The sequence below is a fragment of the Phoenix dactylifera genome, chromosome 18 (assembly GCF_051530095.1).
Source record: "Phoenix dactylifera cultivar Ajwa chromosome 18, Ajwa_hap1_PhDact_Kaust_v1.1, whole genome shotgun sequence".
Classification (NCBI taxonomy): Eukaryota; Viridiplantae; Streptophyta; class Magnoliopsida; order Arecales; family Arecaceae; genus Phoenix; species Phoenix dactylifera.
Window position 1 is genome coordinate 16,288,335 of NC_143207.1, and position 21,338 is coordinate 16,309,672.

Genomic DNA, 21,338 nt, shown 5'->3' on the forward strand with positions numbered 1-21,338 from the left:
CGGTGAGGTTATCGCAATTGCAAGAGAAAAAGAGTCCTGCCGCTCTGCGGAAACGGAAGAGAGAGAAAAAAAAAAACGATAAAGACAAAAAGGTACTACTTTACTGGATGATCGGATATTGTATCTAAATTTAACTAAAATTTTAGTATATTATTTCCGACATTGAGAACTATAGATTAAACGATTGAAATTTTTGAAAAGTCTTTTCTATTAATTATTTCAAGCAATAATACTTGGTAAAATTTACTTTTTATTTACTGTTTATTGTTGAAATCCGTCTTATTTACGATGAATGTTCTTATTGTAGAAGGCAAGATTAAATCTTGTTGATATTTGTGCAGCCTCTAGTTGAACTAGAGAGGATTTATTGTAATCCCATTATTCTAAATAGTAGAAGTTTTTGCCTGGACTAAGTGATGCGGTACAGATAATTTAAGGAAGAAAATAAGAAGGAAAAGGAGGAGAGGGGAGTTCTGGAGTCCACCAGATGCCAAAGACAAGTCTTTTTTCATTAAAATACTCTAACTAAAACAGGAGATATGGGGGTGCCATATATAGCCTCCCATGCAACTACCCATGATCCCCACAAATGATCATGTAACTACCCATGATCCAACAACATCATGGGTCACTACACTAGCTAAATACAGTCATACAAGCCAGCAACTAATAAAAGACGAAAATACATAATAAATAAATAAAAATACACAAGAAAATAAAACTAGGGTGGCGACGCCTATATACATGCTGGAAACGGTGGTCTGTGTCCCCACCAACTCCCCTCAGCGGAGAAGAGTTCGCCTCTGGCGAAACGGATGTCTGGTAATGCTCCAACAGGTCTGAAGCAAGTCGCTGAAGCTCATCTCTGCTAATCCAGGTATCATCTGACGGAGGTCGACCATGCCATCTGACCAGGTATCGCTGATAACCACCGTTCTGCGTACTAACAATCTGATCGTCCAAAATCTGTTCCACTGTGTCTGTGATCTGCGGAGAAAACGGTACATGAGGCAAGGCAGGAGCAGGAGATATGTTCTCAAAATTGGATGTGAAGTCAGTGTCAGGCTCATTGAGTGGGTCTGCACGAATAGTTGTCGGACCTCGGTAGGCAACTAAGTCTTCTACATTAAAAACTGGATTAATCCCAAAATCACTTGGAATATCCACCACATATGCATTAGATCCAACCCGTTTCAGAATTTTGTATGGACCCATACTTCGGGCGTGCAATTTCCTAACGGCTCCTGGTGGAAACCGTTCAGGTCTGATCCTGATCATTACATCATTACCCACTCAAAATTCTTGATAACGTCGACGTAAGTCAACGGCCATTTTATATCTCGCATTATTGATTTCAATTTTCTTCTTAATCTCTTTATGTAAATTTTGCATGTGTTGCGCAAAGGATTCAACGGTCTCAGAGATTCTATTGTTAGGTGCTACTGGGATAAGATCAACAGATTTTCGTGGTACATAGCCTACGATAATTTCAAAAGTGCTCAAGCCAGAGGTCCTGTTCACAGAGCTATTGTAGGCGAATTCAACTGTGGATAGGAGAAGATCCCAATTACCTGGGTGGTCACCCACTAAACATCGTAGAAGGTTTTCTAGGCTACGGTTGACCACTTCAGGTTGCCCGTCTGTCTGAGGATGATAGGCTGTGAAATATTTAAGCTTAGTACCCATAAAGTTCCTGAGGGTCTTCCAAAAATAACTAATAAATTTGACATCTCGATCAGTCACTATCGATTTTGGAAGCCCGTGGAGCCTAACGACCTCATCAAAGATGATCCTCGCAACTTTGGAGGCATCAGAAGTCTTGGAAGTGGGTAGAAAATGTGCCATCTTAGAGAACCGATCTACTACCACGAGAATGGAATCATGCTTACTTCTAGTTTTTGGCAATCCTAGCACAAAATCCATACTAATGTCCTGCCAAGGACGATCTAGGACAGGAAGGGGGGTATATAAACCAGTTTTTGTTTGCGCTGTTTGGATAGATGACAAGTTCGACACTGGCTAACAATTTTTGCAACATCCCATTTTAAACTAGACCAATAAAATCTTTGTTCGACCATATCAATGGTCTTATTTCTACCAAAATGACCAGCTATTCCTCCCGCATGAAGTTCCCAAACAAGAAAATCTCTAAGGGATGTTTGAGGGATACACAGCTTGTTTCCTCGGAACAGGAAGGCATCAACCACAAGGTAATCACTATTGTCCCTAGTGCAACCTTCAAACACGCTCGCATAGATCTCAGCGAAGTCTGGACAAGTTGCATAATCGTCAATCATACGTTCAATTCCAGTAACATTTATGCTTACTGAAAAAAGTAATGCTACACGTCGGCTTAAGGCATCAGCTGCTTTGTTGTCAATACCTGCTTTGTGACACAACACGAAGGTATATTCTTGAAGAAATTCAGCCCACTTTCCGTGTCGTGAACTCAATCTTTTTTCGGAATTTAAGTACCTCAAAGCTTCATGGTCGGAATATAATACGAACTCCTGAGGTAGCAAATAGTGACGCCAGTGACGCAGCGCTTATACAACTGCATAAAATTATTTGTCATAGGTGGAATATTTTCGTTTGGCATCATTCAGCTTCTCACTGAAGTATGCGATAGGATGTTTTTCTTGGCTTAAGACACCACCTATACCTATACCAGATGCATCACAAGAGACTTCAAAAACTTTAGTAAAATCTGAGAGGCGCATTACCGGGGCTTCAGTCATTCTAGTCTTGATCTCTTGAAATGCCCTTGAGGCCATAACGGTCCAATGAAATTCACCTTTCCGGATACAATCTGTAATCGGTGCAGTGATCGTACTAAAATTCTTGATGAACCTCCTATAAAAGGTGGCTAGGCCGTGGAAGCTTCGCACCTCAAATAATGTAGTGGGTTCGAGCCATTCAAGAATAGCTTGGACCTTCTGTGGGTCTGCTGAAACACCCTCAGAAGAAACAACGAATCCTAAGAAGATTACACGATCAGTCATAAATGAACACTTCTTAAGATTCGCATATAGGCTTTCTTTTCTTAGTGAATTGCAAACCAAACGTAGGTGCTCAAGGTGTTGTTCCTTGTTTTTGCTATAAATTAAGATATCGTCAAAGTAGATTACAAGGAATTTACCCATGAAAGGTCTTAGCACTTGGGTCATAATTCGCATAAATATACTGGTACATTTGTTAACCCAAAGGGCATGACTAGCCACTCGTATAACCCATCCTTGGTTTTGAAAGCTGTTTTCCATTCATCACCTGGGCGGAGACGGATTTGGTGGTAACCACTCTTAAGGTCAATTTTGGAGAAGATAGTGGCACCTGCCATTATATCAAGCATGTCATCCAATCGTGGTATTGGAAACCGATATTTAACCGCTATTTTATTAATTGCCCTGCTATCCATACACATTCTCCAAGTGCCGTCTTTTTTGAACGTTAGAAGCGCAGGCACCGCACACGGGCTAAGACTCTCTCGGATGAACCCTTTTTGGAGTAGTTCATCAACTTGTCGTTTTAATTCAGCGTGTTCAATCGGATTGAGTCTATAATGAGGTAAGTTCGGGAGAGTCGCCCCTGGAACCAAATCTATGGCGTGCTGAATGTCACGCATAGGGGGAAGCTCATCAGGAAGGTCCTCAGGAAGAGATCCTTAAATTCTTCCAGAACATGATGAACTTCCTTCGGAAAATTTATTTGAACATCAGGGTTAACTTCTTTGGACACTAACACAATGACTATGGATTCTTGGGCTGCTGCTTTCTCAAATTCCTTAGGACTAATGATTTGAAGGTGCTTTTCACCCTTCACATCCTTCTTTCCAGCAATAGAAGGTCTAGGAGGCAAAGGGTTTAGTCGAATTTTCTTTTCTTGGTGAACAAAAGAGCAGGAATTGGATTTGCCATAAATGGTCACATCCAAATCATAAAGCCACGGTCTACCAAGGATGATGTGTCCAACGTCCATGGGAATAACAACACACCAGATCTTATCATTATATTCAAAAAAGTTGATTTGGACTAGACAACGCTCAGTGACTGGTATAGCGATTTTATCCACCCAAGACACATTATAAGGGTTAGGGCGAGGCACTGTTTTTAACCGTAGCTTCTTGACAGTTCTCGCGGATACAACATTGACACTACTCCCACTGTCGATAATAACCTTACAGCTATGTTCCCCACATTTGATATAGGTGTGAAATATGGATCGACGCCTTCAGTCATCATCTTCTTGCTTACGTTGTGTAAGGACACACCTAACTACTCCTAAAGGAGTGGAACCCTCAAGTGAGCCGGGTTCCTCACCTTCATCTGACTCTTCAGGGTCTATCTCTGGTTCATAGACCAACTCATCCTCTTCATCATTTCTATCTTCTTCGATGACCAGTGTTTTCTTAGTAGGACATTGACTAGCTCTATGCCCAAAACCAAAACATCTGTAACACTGATCTCGAGAAATTTTGGGTGGTTCACTTAAAATTTCCTTGTTCTTTTGATCATTGATTTTTGGGGACTCTGTCGCTTGATTATTAATATTAGGCTTACCCCAAGTGTTAGTTTGACTACCGTGGGTAAACTTATGATTGGCCTCCTTAAGATCAAATCGCCTAAAGGTTGTCTTATTAGTATAACGCTCAATGTCTTGGACAAGTTGATAGGCATGTTCTAATGAATTAACCTCGCGTAGAATAAGCTCTTTTTGTAAATCATCTCGCAATCCGGACCTAAACCTAGAAAGGGTCAATTCCACACTCTCGCGTGCATCGCATCGCATAAAGAACTCATCAAAACGAGCGATGTATTCAGACACGGGTTTGTTTCCTTGAATCAGTCGTTGCCACTGATCTAACAGGCGACTCTTATAGGATGTTGGGAGATATTTTTCTTTTAATTTCTCCTTCATTTCATCCCATTGTACCACAGGGGGTTGCCTAGCTCTAGCAAGCATATTTTCTATTGTGTTCTAATGCAACTTTGCGGGACCAGTGAGCTTCATTTTTGCAAAACGAACTCTGCGATCTTCAGACAGATTATACCATTCAAAGTAATGGTCCATATCAGCGAGCCAGTCAATGAAGACTTTTGGGTCGAGACGACCGTCATAACTTGGTGCATCAATCTTAATACTGCGCATTACATGCTCATCTGGTGTCTCACGCGCTCTTAGATAGTCCCTTTGGTGTTGTGGCTCAAGGCCTCTGGGGCGGGATGGTTCAAACTCACCAAGTTCAGACTCTCCATCGTTGTGAGTAACTTGGAGGTTGGTGATTGAATTTTCAGCCATAGTCAAGCGAGTGTTCAACCTAGTTTCAAGGTCAGTGATTCTTGCCCCTAATCTGGTTTCTAATGCTGCTATGGCATCTAATACATGTTGGTTTGGGTTGGTAGACATCTCATGTGAGTAAGATGTACCGCTGCGAGTTGTCATACTCTAGAATACAAAAATCCTAGATATATAATTAACATTCAGATTAAAATCAACAATCTTGAATAAAAGACGACTTTTGACATAGCCTCGGTTACTTTCAAATTATCACAAGTGATAACAAAATATCAGGACCTTAGGTACTGCTAACCTTAGTATGGATCATGCAAAATCTTTGCAGGTTAATCTAATGGAAGTGGATCCTTCAAATTGATTAGGGCTTCACCAGATTCAAGTAAAATTTCCTAGTTGCCTTTTGAGGATTTGAAAATAATTTGTAAGGCTCAATATGTGTTTTCAAGGGGCACAGGCTCTTATAAAATTAAGGTCCTATCTCAAACCGACAACATGAAGTTAAAGCAATAACAATCTAATGATAAACTAGTTTATAGGGAAAAGGCTGAAAAAATATTTAAAGAAAAGATACGACCTTTTCTTACAGATCTAAGTCAGTGGAAAAGTTTGGATGTCAGAGTGCAGGATGTAGAACTGGAGCCCGACGATTGGTAGAAGATGCTGCTGGAAGACGGCCGGCTGCGGGTATCGTAGTGGAAGCCCAATACGCTGCAGGGACTGGATCCAAGTGTAGGAACCTGAAGACCGGGCCCACGTGACAACGGGCCAATGGAGCTCGCGTGACAATGGGCCGAATACTGGGGTCGGCCCGCTCGCCCGAAGTCAAAAGGACTGGATGGGACCCGAAGCTTCTGGATGGCTTCGGATCCCTCTGTGTGATCGGGAGAGGAGCTGAGGGAGACACCGGGGGGGAGGGGGAAAGAAGAGCGATGTCGGAGGGCGGGATCCTTCGTTTTGGGGAGCGATGGAGTCGGCGAAGGTAGAGGATGGAGTCAGCGACGGAAATCGGAGGTGGCGGCACAAGTAAAGAAGGGATCTCGGTGAGATGAGAGGGAGAAGAAGAAAGGGGATTAGGGTTTTAGGGATGAGGTATGGGAGGGAGAAGGTCTCAGTGAGCCGGGAGGGAGACGAACAAAGTGGATTCGAAGGTTGGTGGAAGGTGGAAGCAGCGGGGAAGATGAAGGGGAAGGTGGTGGTGTGACCGAGGCGGCGGTAAGGAAGAGGATGCGGAGTGGTGTGAAGCTGCGGTGCGGCGAGGATTGAAGCGGCGCAGCGTGCAGAGGAGCTCGGCGGCGTTGTTCGTTGGCAAGGAGGCGGCGCTACGGCCTGCCGGCGGCGGCTCTGCGATGGAGTTCTCGGGGAAGAAAGGTACACTTTTTTTTGACTAACTTGTGCGACTCACGTGCGATGAAGCACGTGTGCCTCATGCGGGTTGGGGCACGTGCAACTCACGTGCTCTTTTTTTTTCTTTTTTTTTTCGGGAGTGCATCCGGGCTAATAAGTTGGGTAACGGGTGAGGGACTTACCCGTTAACCAGTGCTCCTTCAACCTCCCGACGGTTTCGGGAGGTGGTTCTGGACTCTGTGGCTACTGCTGCAGAGCAGATCCCATGGCCTGCAGTGGTGGAAGGCGGCCGGCCACCCGCTCCGAGCAATGTTTCTCTCCCCGGATCTCTTCCCTGTGATTGGGATCTGCGGCTGCTACGGCGGGACTGAGAAACATAGACGAAAAAAGGGAGGCTAGGCTCCTTCCTTTTTTGGTCACACGAGTTGGGCGTGGTCTTTCAACACGCTCCGGCGTCCGTGGTGGTCGGGGAACAGCATAGATCTCGTGCGCCCACCTGAGTCCTGGAATCCGGCGCTTCTCTGCCATACACAGGGTGAAACTTCTGTAGGAGTTTTCGGGAACAAAGAGACAGCAAAAGGATTTTTTTTTTTTTGTAGTCTGTCCCACTGCAGCCCAAAAAATGGCAGAGAAAGGGACGGGGAGGGAAATAGACGGACAGAATCAGGGCGTTGGCACAGAGGCAAAGCCCAACCTGGCTCTGATACCAAACTGATGCGGTACAGATAATTTAAGGAAGAAAATAAGAAGGAAAAGGAGGAGAGGGGAGTTTTGGAGTCCACCAGATGCCAAAGACAAGTCTTTTTTCATTAAAATACTCTAACTAAAACAGGAGATATGGGGGTGCCATATATAGCCCCCTATGCAACTACCCATGATCCTCACAAATGATCATGTAACTACCCATGATCCAACAACATCATGGGTCACTACACTAGCTAAATACAGTCATACAAGCCAGCAACTAATAAAAGACGAAAATACATAATAAATAAATGAAAATACACAAGAAAATAAAACTAGGGTGGCCAAAGTGCTATGCACGCCGGCGACGCCTATATATATGCTGGAAACAGTGGTCTGTGTCCCCACCACTAAGTCTCGTAGTTTTTTTCTTTATATAGAAAAGTTTTCCACATTAAAAATTGTGTGGTCTTTTGTTTCTAAATTGCTTGATTATTTTGCCTATTAATTGTCTGAGTAGATTGCATGTATGATTGTTACTTGGTGAGTGATATCATATTTAATTATACAAAAAGGGAAAAGAAATTTGCGGCATCATTATTTCTTGATTGCATTTTTCTCAACAAAATAGTATTAGAGCAAGTTGCTAGTGGCTGAATTTTTCTTGTGTTGATTAAATAGAAGAGCATTCAGGTGGCAGTATAGTTAAACTCATATCTTCGAAATATTCAATGCGGAAGCTTCGAATAGAAGATTTACTATTTTGTAAAAATTTATATAGTCCTATTGAAGGATATAGCGCCAAACCAAGTGACAAAACTGAGCAAGAGTGGGAGAAAATGAATAGGAAGACAGTTCGTTTAATCAGACAGTGGATATATGATAGTGCTTTTCATCATGCTGCTATGGAGACTGATGCTCATAGTTTATGGAGAAAATTATAGAGTCTCTCTGAGTGCAAGACTACACAAAACAAGGCATTCATGATTAGAAAACCTGTGAATATGACGTATAAAGAGGGAAGTTCAGTGGCCGAGCATTTGAATAGATTTCAGGATGTGGTAGATCAGCTAAATACTATAAAAATGATGTTAAATAATGAGTTTCAAACATTATTGTTGCTCAGCTTCTTGCCTGATAGTTGGAAAACTTTAGTTGTATCGCTTAGTAATTCAGCTCCTAATGGTGTGGTAACATTGGGAATGATAAAAGATAGTATACATATTGAGGAGACTAGAAAAAGAGAACATGGTGTGACTACACGTTGAGAGGCATTGATTAGAAAAAGGTGGGAGATGAGTAAAACTAGAATCTTGCAAAATTATAACAATCATGATAAGTCTCGGGGAAGGTCTAAATTTAAAAAAGAGATCAAATGTTTTTATTGTGGCAAGCCAAGGCACATGAAAAAAGAATACAGAAAATTTGGCTCTACAGAAAGGGAAGAGAGAGAAAAAACAGAGAAGAAGAAGAGAAAGAAAATGTTTTACTTTGTCGGATGATTGGATGGTTGATTGTATCCAGATTTGGCTGAAATTTCAATATGTTGTTTCCAACACTAAGAGCTACACATTGAACGGTGGGATCTTTGAAAAGCCTTCTCTATTGTTTTTTTTTTTTTTTTTTGCTAAAAAAAGGGAAAGGGGGAGGAAGGGACAAGCCCACCCTTTCGTAGCAGCCCCCACTGGCCCCCACCCCACCAGGAGAATGTTTGATGCAGGCAGAAATGACCGTGTGTGGGGCACCCCGGCCGGTTTTACTCTCTATTGATCATTTCAAGCATTAACATTTGGTGAGATTTATTCTTTATTTTGTTGTTTATTGTTGAAATCTGTCTTATTGGTGATGAATATTTTTTATTCTGGAAGCCAAGATTAAATTTTGTTAATGTTTGTGCAGCCTCTAGTTGAATTAGAGAGAATCTATTATAATCTAATTATTCTAAATAGTAAAAGTTTTTGGCTAGACAAGGTTATATAGTTTTTTTTTTTTTTTTTTACGTAGGAGAATTTTTTACGTTAAAATTGTGGTATCTTGTTACTGAATTGTTTGGTTATTTTGCCTATTAATTACTTTTTTTTTTCCAGCACTACTTCACATGTCATGATTACACGGCCAAGCTTTCGGATTTTGGACCAGCAAAAGATGGTCCTGAAGGAGAAGATACTCATGTCACGACGCGTGTCACGGGCACACAAGGCTATGCGGCACCGGGATACATCATGAGTGGTAAGAAACAAAGGATGATTCGTACTTAATTTAATCCATTTTTAGGTATTGGTTCGGATGAAGCTTTCCGTGATGAATATCTAATTAATAAACAAATGATCATTCTATCCTTTGCCGAAAACCACAGGTGTTCGCGAAAGAGGAGACTCTGACGAGAGGGCTACCGGTTCTGCTGTAGGGCCCCTGGGGTCCCCTCGATCTGTGGTCCCACTTATGGACCAATCATTTTCTTTCCCTCTTGGAAGACAAAGAAGCACAAAATTCTGTTCTCAATCTAGCAAATACCTAGGAGAGAGTAAAAAGATGCTGAAACACAGCAGCCTTTGAAAGTACACCACCGCATATTACATAGATTACCTCGCCCTTACACGTAGAGAAACACAGCCATTTCCCTTTCACACTCACCATAGCAGCAAAGCTCACACGACCGCGAACATTGAGAAATGAAAAAGCGCATGACAATACGTGCCAGTTCCCACTCACAGAACAGAGGACAGGCAAACAACACCAAGCATCGATGTATGAGCAAGACTAGAGGAAAAGGAAACCATCATGGATCAAATGGGTGGTGCAAGTCGACCTGATCCATGACGCCCGATTCTGGCCTAGTCCAGCGCTACAAATAAGCCTGCGAAGATCAGGAGGTAAGAGCTTAGGACGAGGGCGACGATGGACATGCAGAGAGTCGCCCACATCATGACCTTGCCTTTGCAGGTGGTGGTAGAATCGGTCAAAATATTCGTTTAAAGCTACCCTCTCTTTTATCTCTCTTGTTTTTTTCCCCTCCTCTTTTCTCTACGAACGGAGGAAGTCGGCAGTGGTACGGATCTCGGATGGAGGCACATGGAGAGGGGCTCGCCAATTGAGTGGAAGGGCTCTAAAATAGCCGTAGCAGAGGCCAAGACAGCACCAAAACCAGCAGCGAGGAGCAGAGTGGGCACGTCGTGGTCGGCGGGGCATGGACATTATCAGAATAGTAGACGGGTTTCGATCTAAATTATGCTGTCAAACCTGTTTAAAGCCATGCTTACTGTCTCATTCTGCATTCCACTCTGAGCTGTCAACACTACAATCTATCATTCCTTCCATTCCGTCTTTTTTCATTTTTTTTAACTCTACTCTTCTCACACGCAATGACTGCATTCCACATGCTAGAATTCACATTGAATACCAAATCTACAGAGTTTCACTTTCTCAATGACTTCAATTTATATGAGTCTGATAGTCTCTACTTCACATCTCAGGATTACAGGGCAAAGCTTTCAGATTTTGGGCTAGCAAAAGATGGTCCCGAAGGAGAAGATACTCGTGTCACAACGCGTGTCATGGGCACACGAGGCTATGCCGCACCGGAGTACATCATGACCGGTAAGAATCAAAGGATGATTCACACTTAATTTAGTTCATCTTTAAGTATTGGTTCAGATGAAGCTTACCATGATGAATATCTGATTAACAAACAAATGATCATTCTATCCAGGCCATCTCACAACAAAGAGTGATGTCTATAGTTTCGGAGTCGTGCTATTGGAGCTATTGACAGGGAGATAGTCCATAGACAAAACCAGACCGAGCAGAGAACGGATCCTTGTCGAATGGTCTTGGCCTTATTTGAAAAACGCCGAAAAGCTAGGCCGCATCATGGACCCCAATCTTGAAGGCCAATACTCCCCCAAAGGTGCTCAAAAAGCAGCAGCAGTGGCTTACCAGTGCTTAAGCCGGGGTCCGAAATCAAGGCCTCATATGAGAGACCTTGTTGAAACCTTGGAGCCACTTCTGAACTTGAATGACATACCCATTGGTCCCTTAATCTACACGGTGATGGTGGAGAAAAGAAAGGAAGAAGATGAAGGGAAGATGGAAATGAAGGTCGGTGCGAAGGTGAAGCAAGATCACCGCAACCATGATCGCAGACACAAACTAAAGTTTCCAAATTCTGCGATCCACTCTGAAACTACGCTTCATAGGGAGGGGAGAAATTTGTATAGGAACTCCCCGAGGCACCACCAAGGATGAGCGGCACAGTCTACTGAGAAATGAATTACTCCATTGTACACACAGATACTAGAATTGCTGAGCGTCAGTTCATACTACCACCTTATCATTCCTTCACATAATCTGAATTTTAAAAGATAGTCTCAATATAGACCATTTCAACCTACAAAACATAACAGGCTCATTCGTCCATTCCGGCTTACCATCCATGGACGAAATTAAAAACTTGGATATGAAGGGTAAGGAATATGGTACAAAGATTTGCATGGAACAGAGCGAAGGTTGGGGGAACTTAGTGGAGGCACAAGAGCTCATTAATCTTTGACATATGCTCTTAATCGAGGACTGTCAATATATGGAATCGAAAAAGAATTGTCTGAATGATATCTGAGCTAGTCCTTACCATGCAAATAGCAGCTGGCATTTTTATAGTGAAAAAAGTCAGGAGGCACAAATTTGATCATCCTGCACTCAGAAAAAAAGAGATCTAGGAGCAACAATAGATCTTAACTATAGTTGTTCTCCAATCTAGCCATATGGTATCACTTATTTTGTTTATTAATTTCCATGAGGCAGCATATACCTGCATCATTAGGCGTTGTGGAAGTGTGGCCGCATGTTCGCATCAAAAGAAAAATAAAAAGAGAGGCCAAAAGGTCAAAGATGAAGAAGTAAAAAAGAAAAAGAGAAATCCCTCGAGAAACGTGCTGAACGTATGCATGCAGAACAATCCATATCAAGAAAAATCTACAAATAAGTAGAAAGAGGAAAAATTATAGGCCTACCTAAAAAATATGGGCAAGGAGAAAAGGAGGAGGGCAAAACTTGCCAAGAAAAAAAAATCCTGGACTTTCTATTGGATAAGCAGAGCTATCTGAGAATATTAAGAACTCCTTGATCGTCATTTAAACAAATTCCACATGGTAGCCACAAGATCAACCGAAGGTAGAAGGTTTGGACTCTTCATCAAAGATTAATAAGGAACAAAATGGAGTTGCAGAAAACCACAGGTGTTCTCTAGCAAAAAAAAAAAACAAAAAACCACAGGTGTTCCCGAAAGAGGAGACAGTGACGAGAGGGAGAGGAAGAGAGCTGACCCGGTGAGACACTCCTCCCGGTTCTGCTGTAGGGCCCCTTGGGTCCCCTCGATCTGTGGTCACACTTATGGACCAATCATTTTCTTTCCTTCTTGGAAGACAAAGAAGCCCAAAATTCTATTCCCAATCTAGCAAATATCTAAGAGAGAGTAAAAAGATGCTGAAACACAGAAGCTTTTGAAAGTACACCACCACTTATTACATAGATTACCTCACCCTTACACGTAGAGAAACACAACCATTTCCCTTTCACACTCACCATAACAGCAAAGCTCACACAACCGCGAACACTGAGAAATGAAAAAGCGCATGACAATACGTACCAGTTCACACTCACAGAACAGAGGACGGGCAAACAACACCAAGCATCTATGTATGAGCAAGACTAGAGGAAAAGGAAACCATCATGGATCAAATGGGTGGTGCAAGTCGACCCGATCCATGACGCCCGATTCTGGCCTAGTCCAGCGCTACATATCAATCTGCGAAGATCAGGAGGTAAGAGCTTATGACGAGGGCGACGATGGACATGAAGAGAGTCGCCCACATCATGAGCTTGCCTTTGCAGGTGGTGGTAGAATCCGGAGGTGCCACAATTGAAACATTCATCTGCAAAAACCCCAGAGCGAGGGTGATGAGATTTGCGAAGAGGTTTACCTGGAAGGCCAAGTCCAGGTGGTGGTGGAGGCGGCGGCGATGATCGGACCACAGCAGCAGGCCACCGGCGGCGACGAAGAGGGCGAACTTAGCGACCTGGTTTGGCTTGGGGCCCCTGGTCCTGGCGGTCTGAGGCGCGGCAAGGAGAGATTCTTCGAATAAGCTTGGAGCCATGGATATGGGGCACTCGGTCACTCGGAGAGAGCCCGCTTCAAAGGAGAATGGAAGTTGGAGCAGAGGGTTTGGTCTCCATCGGCCTTTTATAAAAAAAAGGAAGGTCCGGAAGGATAGAATCAGTCAAAATATTCGGCCCGATAGGGGTGGTTGTATCTTTCGCGCAAATCGACCAATGGATCGCACAAACGTTGCTTTGAAATTTGTGCACGTTGACGAAAGGGTGAGCTCGGAGATTTTATTTTTTTGGATCTCCAGTTACAGTGGGATCTTTAGAGGGATGGAAAAGTAATTTCCTGTTTTTTTTTTTTCTCACGTCGGCTCTAGCCCCGAATACAGCCAATACGGCCTCATGGGAAAGTTCAGTTTTTTTAACTCACGTCGACCCACGCAAATACAGCCAACAGAGTCAAGAGAAAAGATGGCAAAAAAGTGAAGACGTAGCTGCACAACATATCGACAGGGAAGATGGCATAAAAGTGGAGAGGAGCATGTCGAGGGAGAAAATGGCATAAAAATAGAGGGGTAGCTACATTATATGACATGTTGAGAGAATCGAGGCAACCCGGATCCAACGGCAGCCAAATTCCACGGATATGAAAGAATGAAGGCACGAAAGTTTCCATGCGGCATCAAGCCCTGCCATTTTGGAGCAACGCGGATGGTGAGACCTCTTCCGCATAAAAAGTTCTCTGCGTACCTACATGAGATATTTATCTCCATTGACGTTGATTGCATCATCCGCGTTTCCTAACTATGTCTCTTCTCATATAATAGGAAGAAGATTTAAGAAAGAAGTTGTAGCACGTAGGGTTAGTCAAAATATTGTGTACTGCCTAAGCAAGCCTGAGCATTATGCACTCAGATAGATACTATGATTTATATTCAAAAAAAAAATCAATAATTAACTTTTAATGATAATAGATAAATAATAAAAGTTTTAAAAAGAGGTTAATAATGAAAAATTAAAAATATATAAAAAGAGTCATATAAATCTCAGGTTTAGACTTTATGTACTTGGACGTAAGCTATGTATTTGCACGTAAAGGTGGTTTCAAGATTTGATATGGATCGTTAATTAGGTTAGGCGTCCAGAAAATTTTATGTGGGTCTTTAATAATTCATTGTGCCATGGCATCAAATTCGACTCACCCTTCTTGCCATGTGGACATCCACCAGGATTGGGACCCGCCCCCTTGATGTACATGTACGCCAGTCATCGCAGGTGACGGGTTACAGAAGGGCCAGCTGGAGGCCCACGGTATGGAAAGAGGCCCTCGCACCTCTCACCGGCGGAACACTGCACCGCAGCCAACCCGCTACGGCGCCCCGCGCCGACCAACAAAAACAAAATCTCAAAAAAAAAAAGACAAAATCTTGCGAATGCTCCCATGAAACGCCTTCTTCGACACTATCGAAATATCCACCGTTTCCTCGTTGAATTCAATAACATTTATAACATTATACAAGTGGCCAAATGATATGCAAACATTTGGAAAACCATTCTGTTGCTTATTTGTGCATTTGCTTGGGTTTGTTGGTGAGAAAGAAATGCTGGAATCTTTCTTAACATGGGATCTTCACTAGCCGCAATCACTTTGAATTCTCTTCTTCTCCTCAAAGATTGGTCTCTCATATGTTCCCCAAGACACCTTCCAGGCTTCACAAGGATTTGGGCAAGAATCAGAAGGTTGCTTGATGACTCGGTTGACGCCTAAACTTACTCCTCTGGTTGATCGGTAATACTACTCTTTGCATACTTGCCTTGCTCTGTGTCTTTTTCTTCTTATTTCTATTCACTGTAATCAGCTGAACTTTCAGCACTCTGCTTCTGCATGTAGCATACATTCCTTCATTGCAATAAAATTCCGGGCGGCTTTCCAGCCTCCCTTCTCATTAAAAACACAAAACAAAACAAAAACTTCAAGAAGAGTCTAATCATTGATCTATCATTTTGCATACGTATAGGGCCACCAATTAAGGACGCACGATGTGGAACAGATAACTGGAACCTCTTGCTGTATATAGCAAGCCATATTCATCACCGGCTAGTGCTATGATGAGGTCATTTGCACATATGAAGAATAGTGATTCTTTCATAGTGGAAGTGTTGCTGGAAATTCGACCTGGAGGTGACCGTGGACCAAGGAGGAGGAGCTCCAGTAGGGAATGCGGCGGCGGACGGTTTTCTCTGGAGGACCTGCACGAAGCCAGTGGTCGGGGGTTCCGGCACCTGCCATCCGATGCTTAAGTTAGAGGGGATTTTTTTTTTTTGTGGAGCAAGTAGTGAGATTACGTAAAGATAAAGATCCCCCCCCCCCCCCCCCCGAAGGAAGAAATCCCTCTTTTTATAAAAAGAGTGGACGTGATCGTGTGAATTAATGGGTTACCATAGACGGTCCGAGATTTTGGGCTGGCTGGCGATCCATTGAGATCGTGCGCATTTAATCATTGACAGTTGTTGAGACGGAGATCGCGGGATTTGACCCCGGATGAGGAGGAGGGGGACTTGATTTTCGGTGGAGTGGAGGGGTCTACTTTTTCGTTTGACTGGGTCTTCTTTGGGCTCAACTTAGCCGAGATTAAGGCTGCAAGCTCTAGGGCCGGACACGCTGAGGTCGGGCGTCTCAAGGTCAGACGCCTTGAGGTCGGACGCTTTGAGGCTTGCCGCCGTCGCGCTCGCCATCAAGTGCCGGCGATATATCCACGTGCTTTGAGTAATCCATTTTTTCTCCAACATGAAGGAATAGAAATGCTAATGTCTTTCTCATCTACTAGATGATCTGGAAGATCAAGAGGAGAAGAAGTATTAAGGTAGTGCAAGTTTCTATCTTAAGATGGATTTATTGGTATGGCTTATGATAGTGTAGACAAAGGATTCAATACTGGAGATGCTAAGAAAAACGAATTTCCCATAATAATGGATCAGGTGGGCACTAGAAAGCATTGGGATGCCCTCTTTTCGAATATGCTAACTCGTGTAGTTGGGGAATTCTTCAATGTTAAATGTGGTTGGGGATAGGAGGACCCAATCACCCTAAACCTTTTCACTGTTGCAACGTGTTTTTTAAAAATAAAAATGAGCTTGATTAAGGTTACTTCATGGTGCTGAAACATCAGAATAGCTAGGCAATTTGTATTCGGATATTCACTTGTGATGTCTTGATTTTTGTGTAAGGTGACAGCGAAACCTTGAATAGCTTGAGGAAATTTTAGATGCTTCGATGAAGCAGTAAGCCGAGACTTAGTAAATAGATGCTGAATCATAATTGGTTTTTAGGATAAACTAGTAACGGAATAGGCAAAGAACTTGAGATTCTTATTTGGAAATAGATGCTGAATCATAATTGGTTTTTAGGATATACTAGTAACATAATAGGCAAAGAACTTTGAGATTCTCATTTGGGATAGGACACTATTTGGGGTCCCTCTTTCACTCAAGATGCTCGACAAGAAGAGCTGTTCAACCTTGGTAAAGCTAATTAAACCATGATCATCAATATTGTTGGTGCGGTCCCTCCTCATGTGGGACCCACCCTATTTGAATTTAAAATAAAAAAAAGGATAAGAACAAAACCGCGGTTTGGGTAAGATTATGGCAATTGCAAAAAAATGGGAAGCCTTGGGGCTCTATGACAAGCCTTCTCTATTAATTGTTTTAAGTATTAATACTTGGTGAGATTTATTCTTTATTTTGTTGTTTATTGTTGAAATCCGTCTTATTGGCGATGAATGTTCTTGTTGTGGAAGCCAAATTTAAATTTTGTTGATGTTTGTGCAGCCTCTAGTTAAACTAGAGAGAATCTATTGTAATATGACTATTCTAAATAGTAAAAGTTTTTGGCTGTACTAGGTTACGTCCTTTTTTTCTTCACATAGAAGAATTTTCTACATTAAAAATTGTGTTGTCTCTTGTTTTTGAATTGTTGGATAATTTTGCCTATTAATTGTCTGGGTAGATTGCAGAGATGATTATGTATTCTATTTAATTATATATATAAAAAAAATTTGGGGCATTATTGTTTCTTAATTGCTTTTTTTTTCCCAACACTACTTTCGCATCTCCGGATTACAGGGCCAAGCTTTCGGGTTTTGGGCTAGCAAAAGATGGTCCTGAAGGAGAAGATACTCATGTCACGACGCGTGTCATGAGCACACAAGGCTATGCCGCACCGGGGTACATCATGGCTGGTTAGAGTCAAAGGATAATTTAGTCCATTTTTTAAGCATTGGTTCAGATGAAGCTTACCATGATGAATATCTGATTAACAAACAAATGATCATTCTATCCAGGCCATCTCACAGCAAAGAGTGATGTCTATAGTTTCGGAGTCGTGCTATTGGAGCTATTCACAGGGAGACAGTCCATAGACAAAACCAGACCGAGCAGAGAACGGAACCTTGTCGAATGATCTTGGCCTTATTTGAAAAATGCCGATAAGCTAGGCCGCATCATGGACCCCAATCTTGAAGGCCAATACTCCTCCAAAGGGGCTCAAAAAGCAGCAGCAGTGGCTCACCGGTTCTTAAGCCGGAGTCCAAAATCAAGGCCTCATATGGGAGATATTGTTCAAACCTTGGAGCCACTTCTAGACTTCAATGACATGCCCATTGGCCCCTTAATGTACACGGTGACGGTGGAGAAAAGCAGGGAAGAAGATGAAGGGAAGATGAAAATGAAGGTCGATGCGCAGGTGAATCAAACTAAAGTTTCCAAATTCGGCGATCCAATCCGAAAATACGCTTCATAGGGAGGAGAGAAATTTGTCTAGGAACTCCCCCAGGCACCACCAAGGATGAGGGGCTCAGTCTACAGAGAAATGAATTACTCCATTGTGCATACAGATACTAGAATTGCTAAGCGTCAGTTCATACTACCACCTTATTATTTCTTCACATAATCTGAATTTTAAAAGATAGTCTCAATATTACAATATAGACCATTTCAACCTACAAAACATAACAGGCTCATTCGTCCATTCCGGCTTACCATCCATGGATCAAATTAAAAACTTGGATATGAAGGGTAAGGAATATGGTACAAAGATTTGCATGGAACAGAGTGAAGGTTGGGGGAGCTTAGTGGAGGCACCAGAGCTCATTAATCTTTGACATATGCTCTTAATCGAGGATTGTTAATATATGATATCAAAAAAGAATTGTCTAAATGATATCTGAGCAAGTCCTTGCCATGCAAATAGCAGCTAGCATTTTTATAGTGAAAAAGCTCAGGAGGCACCAATTTGATCATCCTGTAGTGCGACTCTTAATAAAAACTGCCACACAAATTCAGGGGTTGATCATTTTATTAACAGAGTGATCCGAGCGGCATCACACGGTAAACGAAGGTGCACAAGGAGATACGCATTGCTTAGATGATCTATGGAGGTTTCTTCGTATCTTCAAAAATTTTAAGGAAGCAAAGCCAATAAGAAATATCCCAAAATATCAACTGCTGCAACATTAACGAACTGTTCTTGTGGTGTTTTACAATTTTAAATGATTGCTTTAATTATTAAATCAGAAAAGTTTTGCATGATATTGTCATAGATATGCGAATCGAATCTGGACATGTGTCCAAGTAAAAACTCTTAATTATCCTGGACTCGTTTCCGCTCAAAACTCGAGCTATTTAACCAATCCAGCCATATGGTATCACTTATTTTATTTATTTCCATCAGGCAGCATATACCTGCATCATTAGGCGTTGTGGAAGTGTGGCCAAATGTTCGCATCAAGAGAAAAATAAAAAGAGGGGCCAAAAGGTCAAAAGTGAAGAAGTGAAAAAGAAAAAGAAAAATTCCTCCCACCGTGATCAGCTGGATCCAAGGAGGCCTATATAGTGGTGGAGGGGGACACCCCCTGCTTCGAAATATTTGGATGATGGTGAAAGATGAAGTGATCTTTCAGACTAAGCATATACTCCGAGAGGCCAATGGAGCCGTAGGCTGGGTGGCTTCTTATGTGGCTTGCTACTCCGAAGGCATCCTGTGGGCTGGAGAGGAGGAGTTGTCTAGGGCACTCCGTAAGTTGTTGTTTTTTGATTTTATTGGATGTATCCGAATATGCCTTTTTTAACAAAAAAAAAAAAAAAAAAATCCCCAAGGAAACATTCTGAACTTATGCATGCATGACTATCCTTATCAAGAAAAATCTACAAATAAGTAAAAAGAAAAAAAATTATAGGCCCACCTAAAAAATATGGATGCAAGGAGAAAAGGAGGAGGGCAAAACTTGCCAAGAACGAAAAAATTCCTGAACTTTCTGTTGGATAGGCAGAGCTATCTGAGAATATTAAGAACTCCTTGATCGTAATTTAAACAAATTCTACATGGCAGCCGCAAGGTCAACAGAAGGGAGAAGGTTTAGACTCTTCATCAAAGATTAATCAGAAAAGGAACCAAGTTAAAAATACCCAAGGTTATAAAAGGAACAAAATGGAGTTGCCGAAAACCACAGGTGTTCCCGAAAGAGGAGACAGTGACGAGAGGGAGAGGGAGAGGAAGAGAGCTGACCCGGTGAGACTCTCCTACTGGTTCTGCTGTAGGGCCCCTGGGGTCCCTTCGATCTGTGGTCGCGCTTGTGGACCAATCATTTTCTTTCCTTCTTGGAAGACAAAGAAGCCCAAAACTCTGTTATCAATCTAGCAAATATTTAAGAGAGTAAAAAGATGCTGAAACAGAGAAGCTTTTGAAAGCACACCACCACTTATTAAATAGATTACCTCACACATACACGTAGAAACACCTAGCCATTTCCCTTTCACACTCACCACAACAGCAAAGCTCACAAAAGCGCGAACACTGAGAAACGAAGAAGCACAAGCACGGAGAAATGAAAAAGCACATACCAATACATACTAGTTCACACTCACAGAACAGAGGACAGGCAAACAACACCAATCATCTATGTACGAGCAAGACTAGAGGAAAAGGAAACCATCATGGATCAAATGGGTGGTGCAAGTCGACTTGGTCCATGACGCCCGATTCTGGCCTAGTCCAGCGCTACATATCAGTCTGCGAAGATCATGAGGTAAGAGCTTAGGACGAGGGCGACGATGGACATGAAGAAAGTCGCCCACATCATGAGCTTGCCGTTGCCGGTGGTGGTAGAATCCGGAGGTGCCACCATTGAAACGTACATCAGCAAGAGCCCCAGAGCGAGGGTGATGAGATTTGCGAAGAGGTTTACCTTGAAGGCCAAGTCCAGGTGGTGGTGGTGGCGGCGGCGAGGATCGGACCACAGCAGCAGGCCACCGGCGGCGACGAAGAGGGCGAACTTAGCGACCTGGTTTGGCTTGGTGCCCCTGGTCCTGGCGGTCTGTGGCGCGGCAAGGAGCGATTCTTCGAATAAGCTTGGAGCCATGGATATGGGGCACTCGGAGAGAGCACGCTTCCAGGCAGAATGGAAGTTGGAGCAAAGGGTTTGGTCTCCAGGGGCTGTCATAAAAAAGAGGAAGGCGAGGCTGTCATAAAAAAGAGGAAGGCTCGGAAGGATGGAATCAGTCAAAATATTCGGCCTCTGGACATCGGACAATGGCGATGGTATCTTATCGCTCAAATCCCCCGATGGATCGCGCAAACGTTGGTTTCAGGTTTGTTAAGGCGGATGAATGGGAGGGTTCGGAGTTGCTCTGAGAGATTTGCGGGGTGCGAGCTTCTGTCGTCACCCGTTGGAGTTTTCATACGATGTTCCCTGGTGACAGCAACCCCGAATGGCAATATTCCTGACCTGACCCCGTTTACCCGTGCGAGCTTAGACACTTCCCACGTGTGCGCACTTAGCCGCCGTCCGACCCTTTCAGGTGACCGTAGTTCTGTTCGCGCACGCATACCTCGGTGGCCGAGATCCAACGGCAGTCAA

At 42.9% G+C, this 21,338-nt stretch overlaps 1 protein-coding gene and 2 pseudogenes across 1 annotated transcript; 2 read left to right on the plus strand and 1 right to left on the minus strand.

Annotated features, from left to right (window-relative positions):
* Positions 1-1,946: 1,946 nt before the first annotated feature.
* LOC149750962 (uncharacterized) lies at positions 1,947-2,774 on the minus strand. Its single transcript, XM_089928414.1, has 2 exons — positions 2,663-2,774; positions 1,947-2,383 (listed from the first exon to the last, which is right to left on the minus strand). The coding sequence occupies exons 1-2, from the start codon at positions 2,772-2,774 to the stop codon at positions 1,947-1,949; spliced, it is 549 nt and encodes a 182-aa protein (XP_089784540.1).
* Positions 2,775-10,682: 7,908 nt separating this feature from the next.
* Positions 10,683-11,602, plus strand: LOC120112519 (EPD1-interacting receptor-like cytoplasmic serine/threonine-protein kinase pseudogene; annotated as a pseudogene).
* Positions 11,603-17,536: 5,934 nt separating this feature from the next.
* On the plus strand, positions 17,537-18,223 carry LOC148699535 (EPD1-interacting receptor-like cytoplasmic serine/threonine-protein kinase pseudogene; annotated as a pseudogene).
* Positions 18,224-21,338: the final 3,115 nt, after the last annotated feature.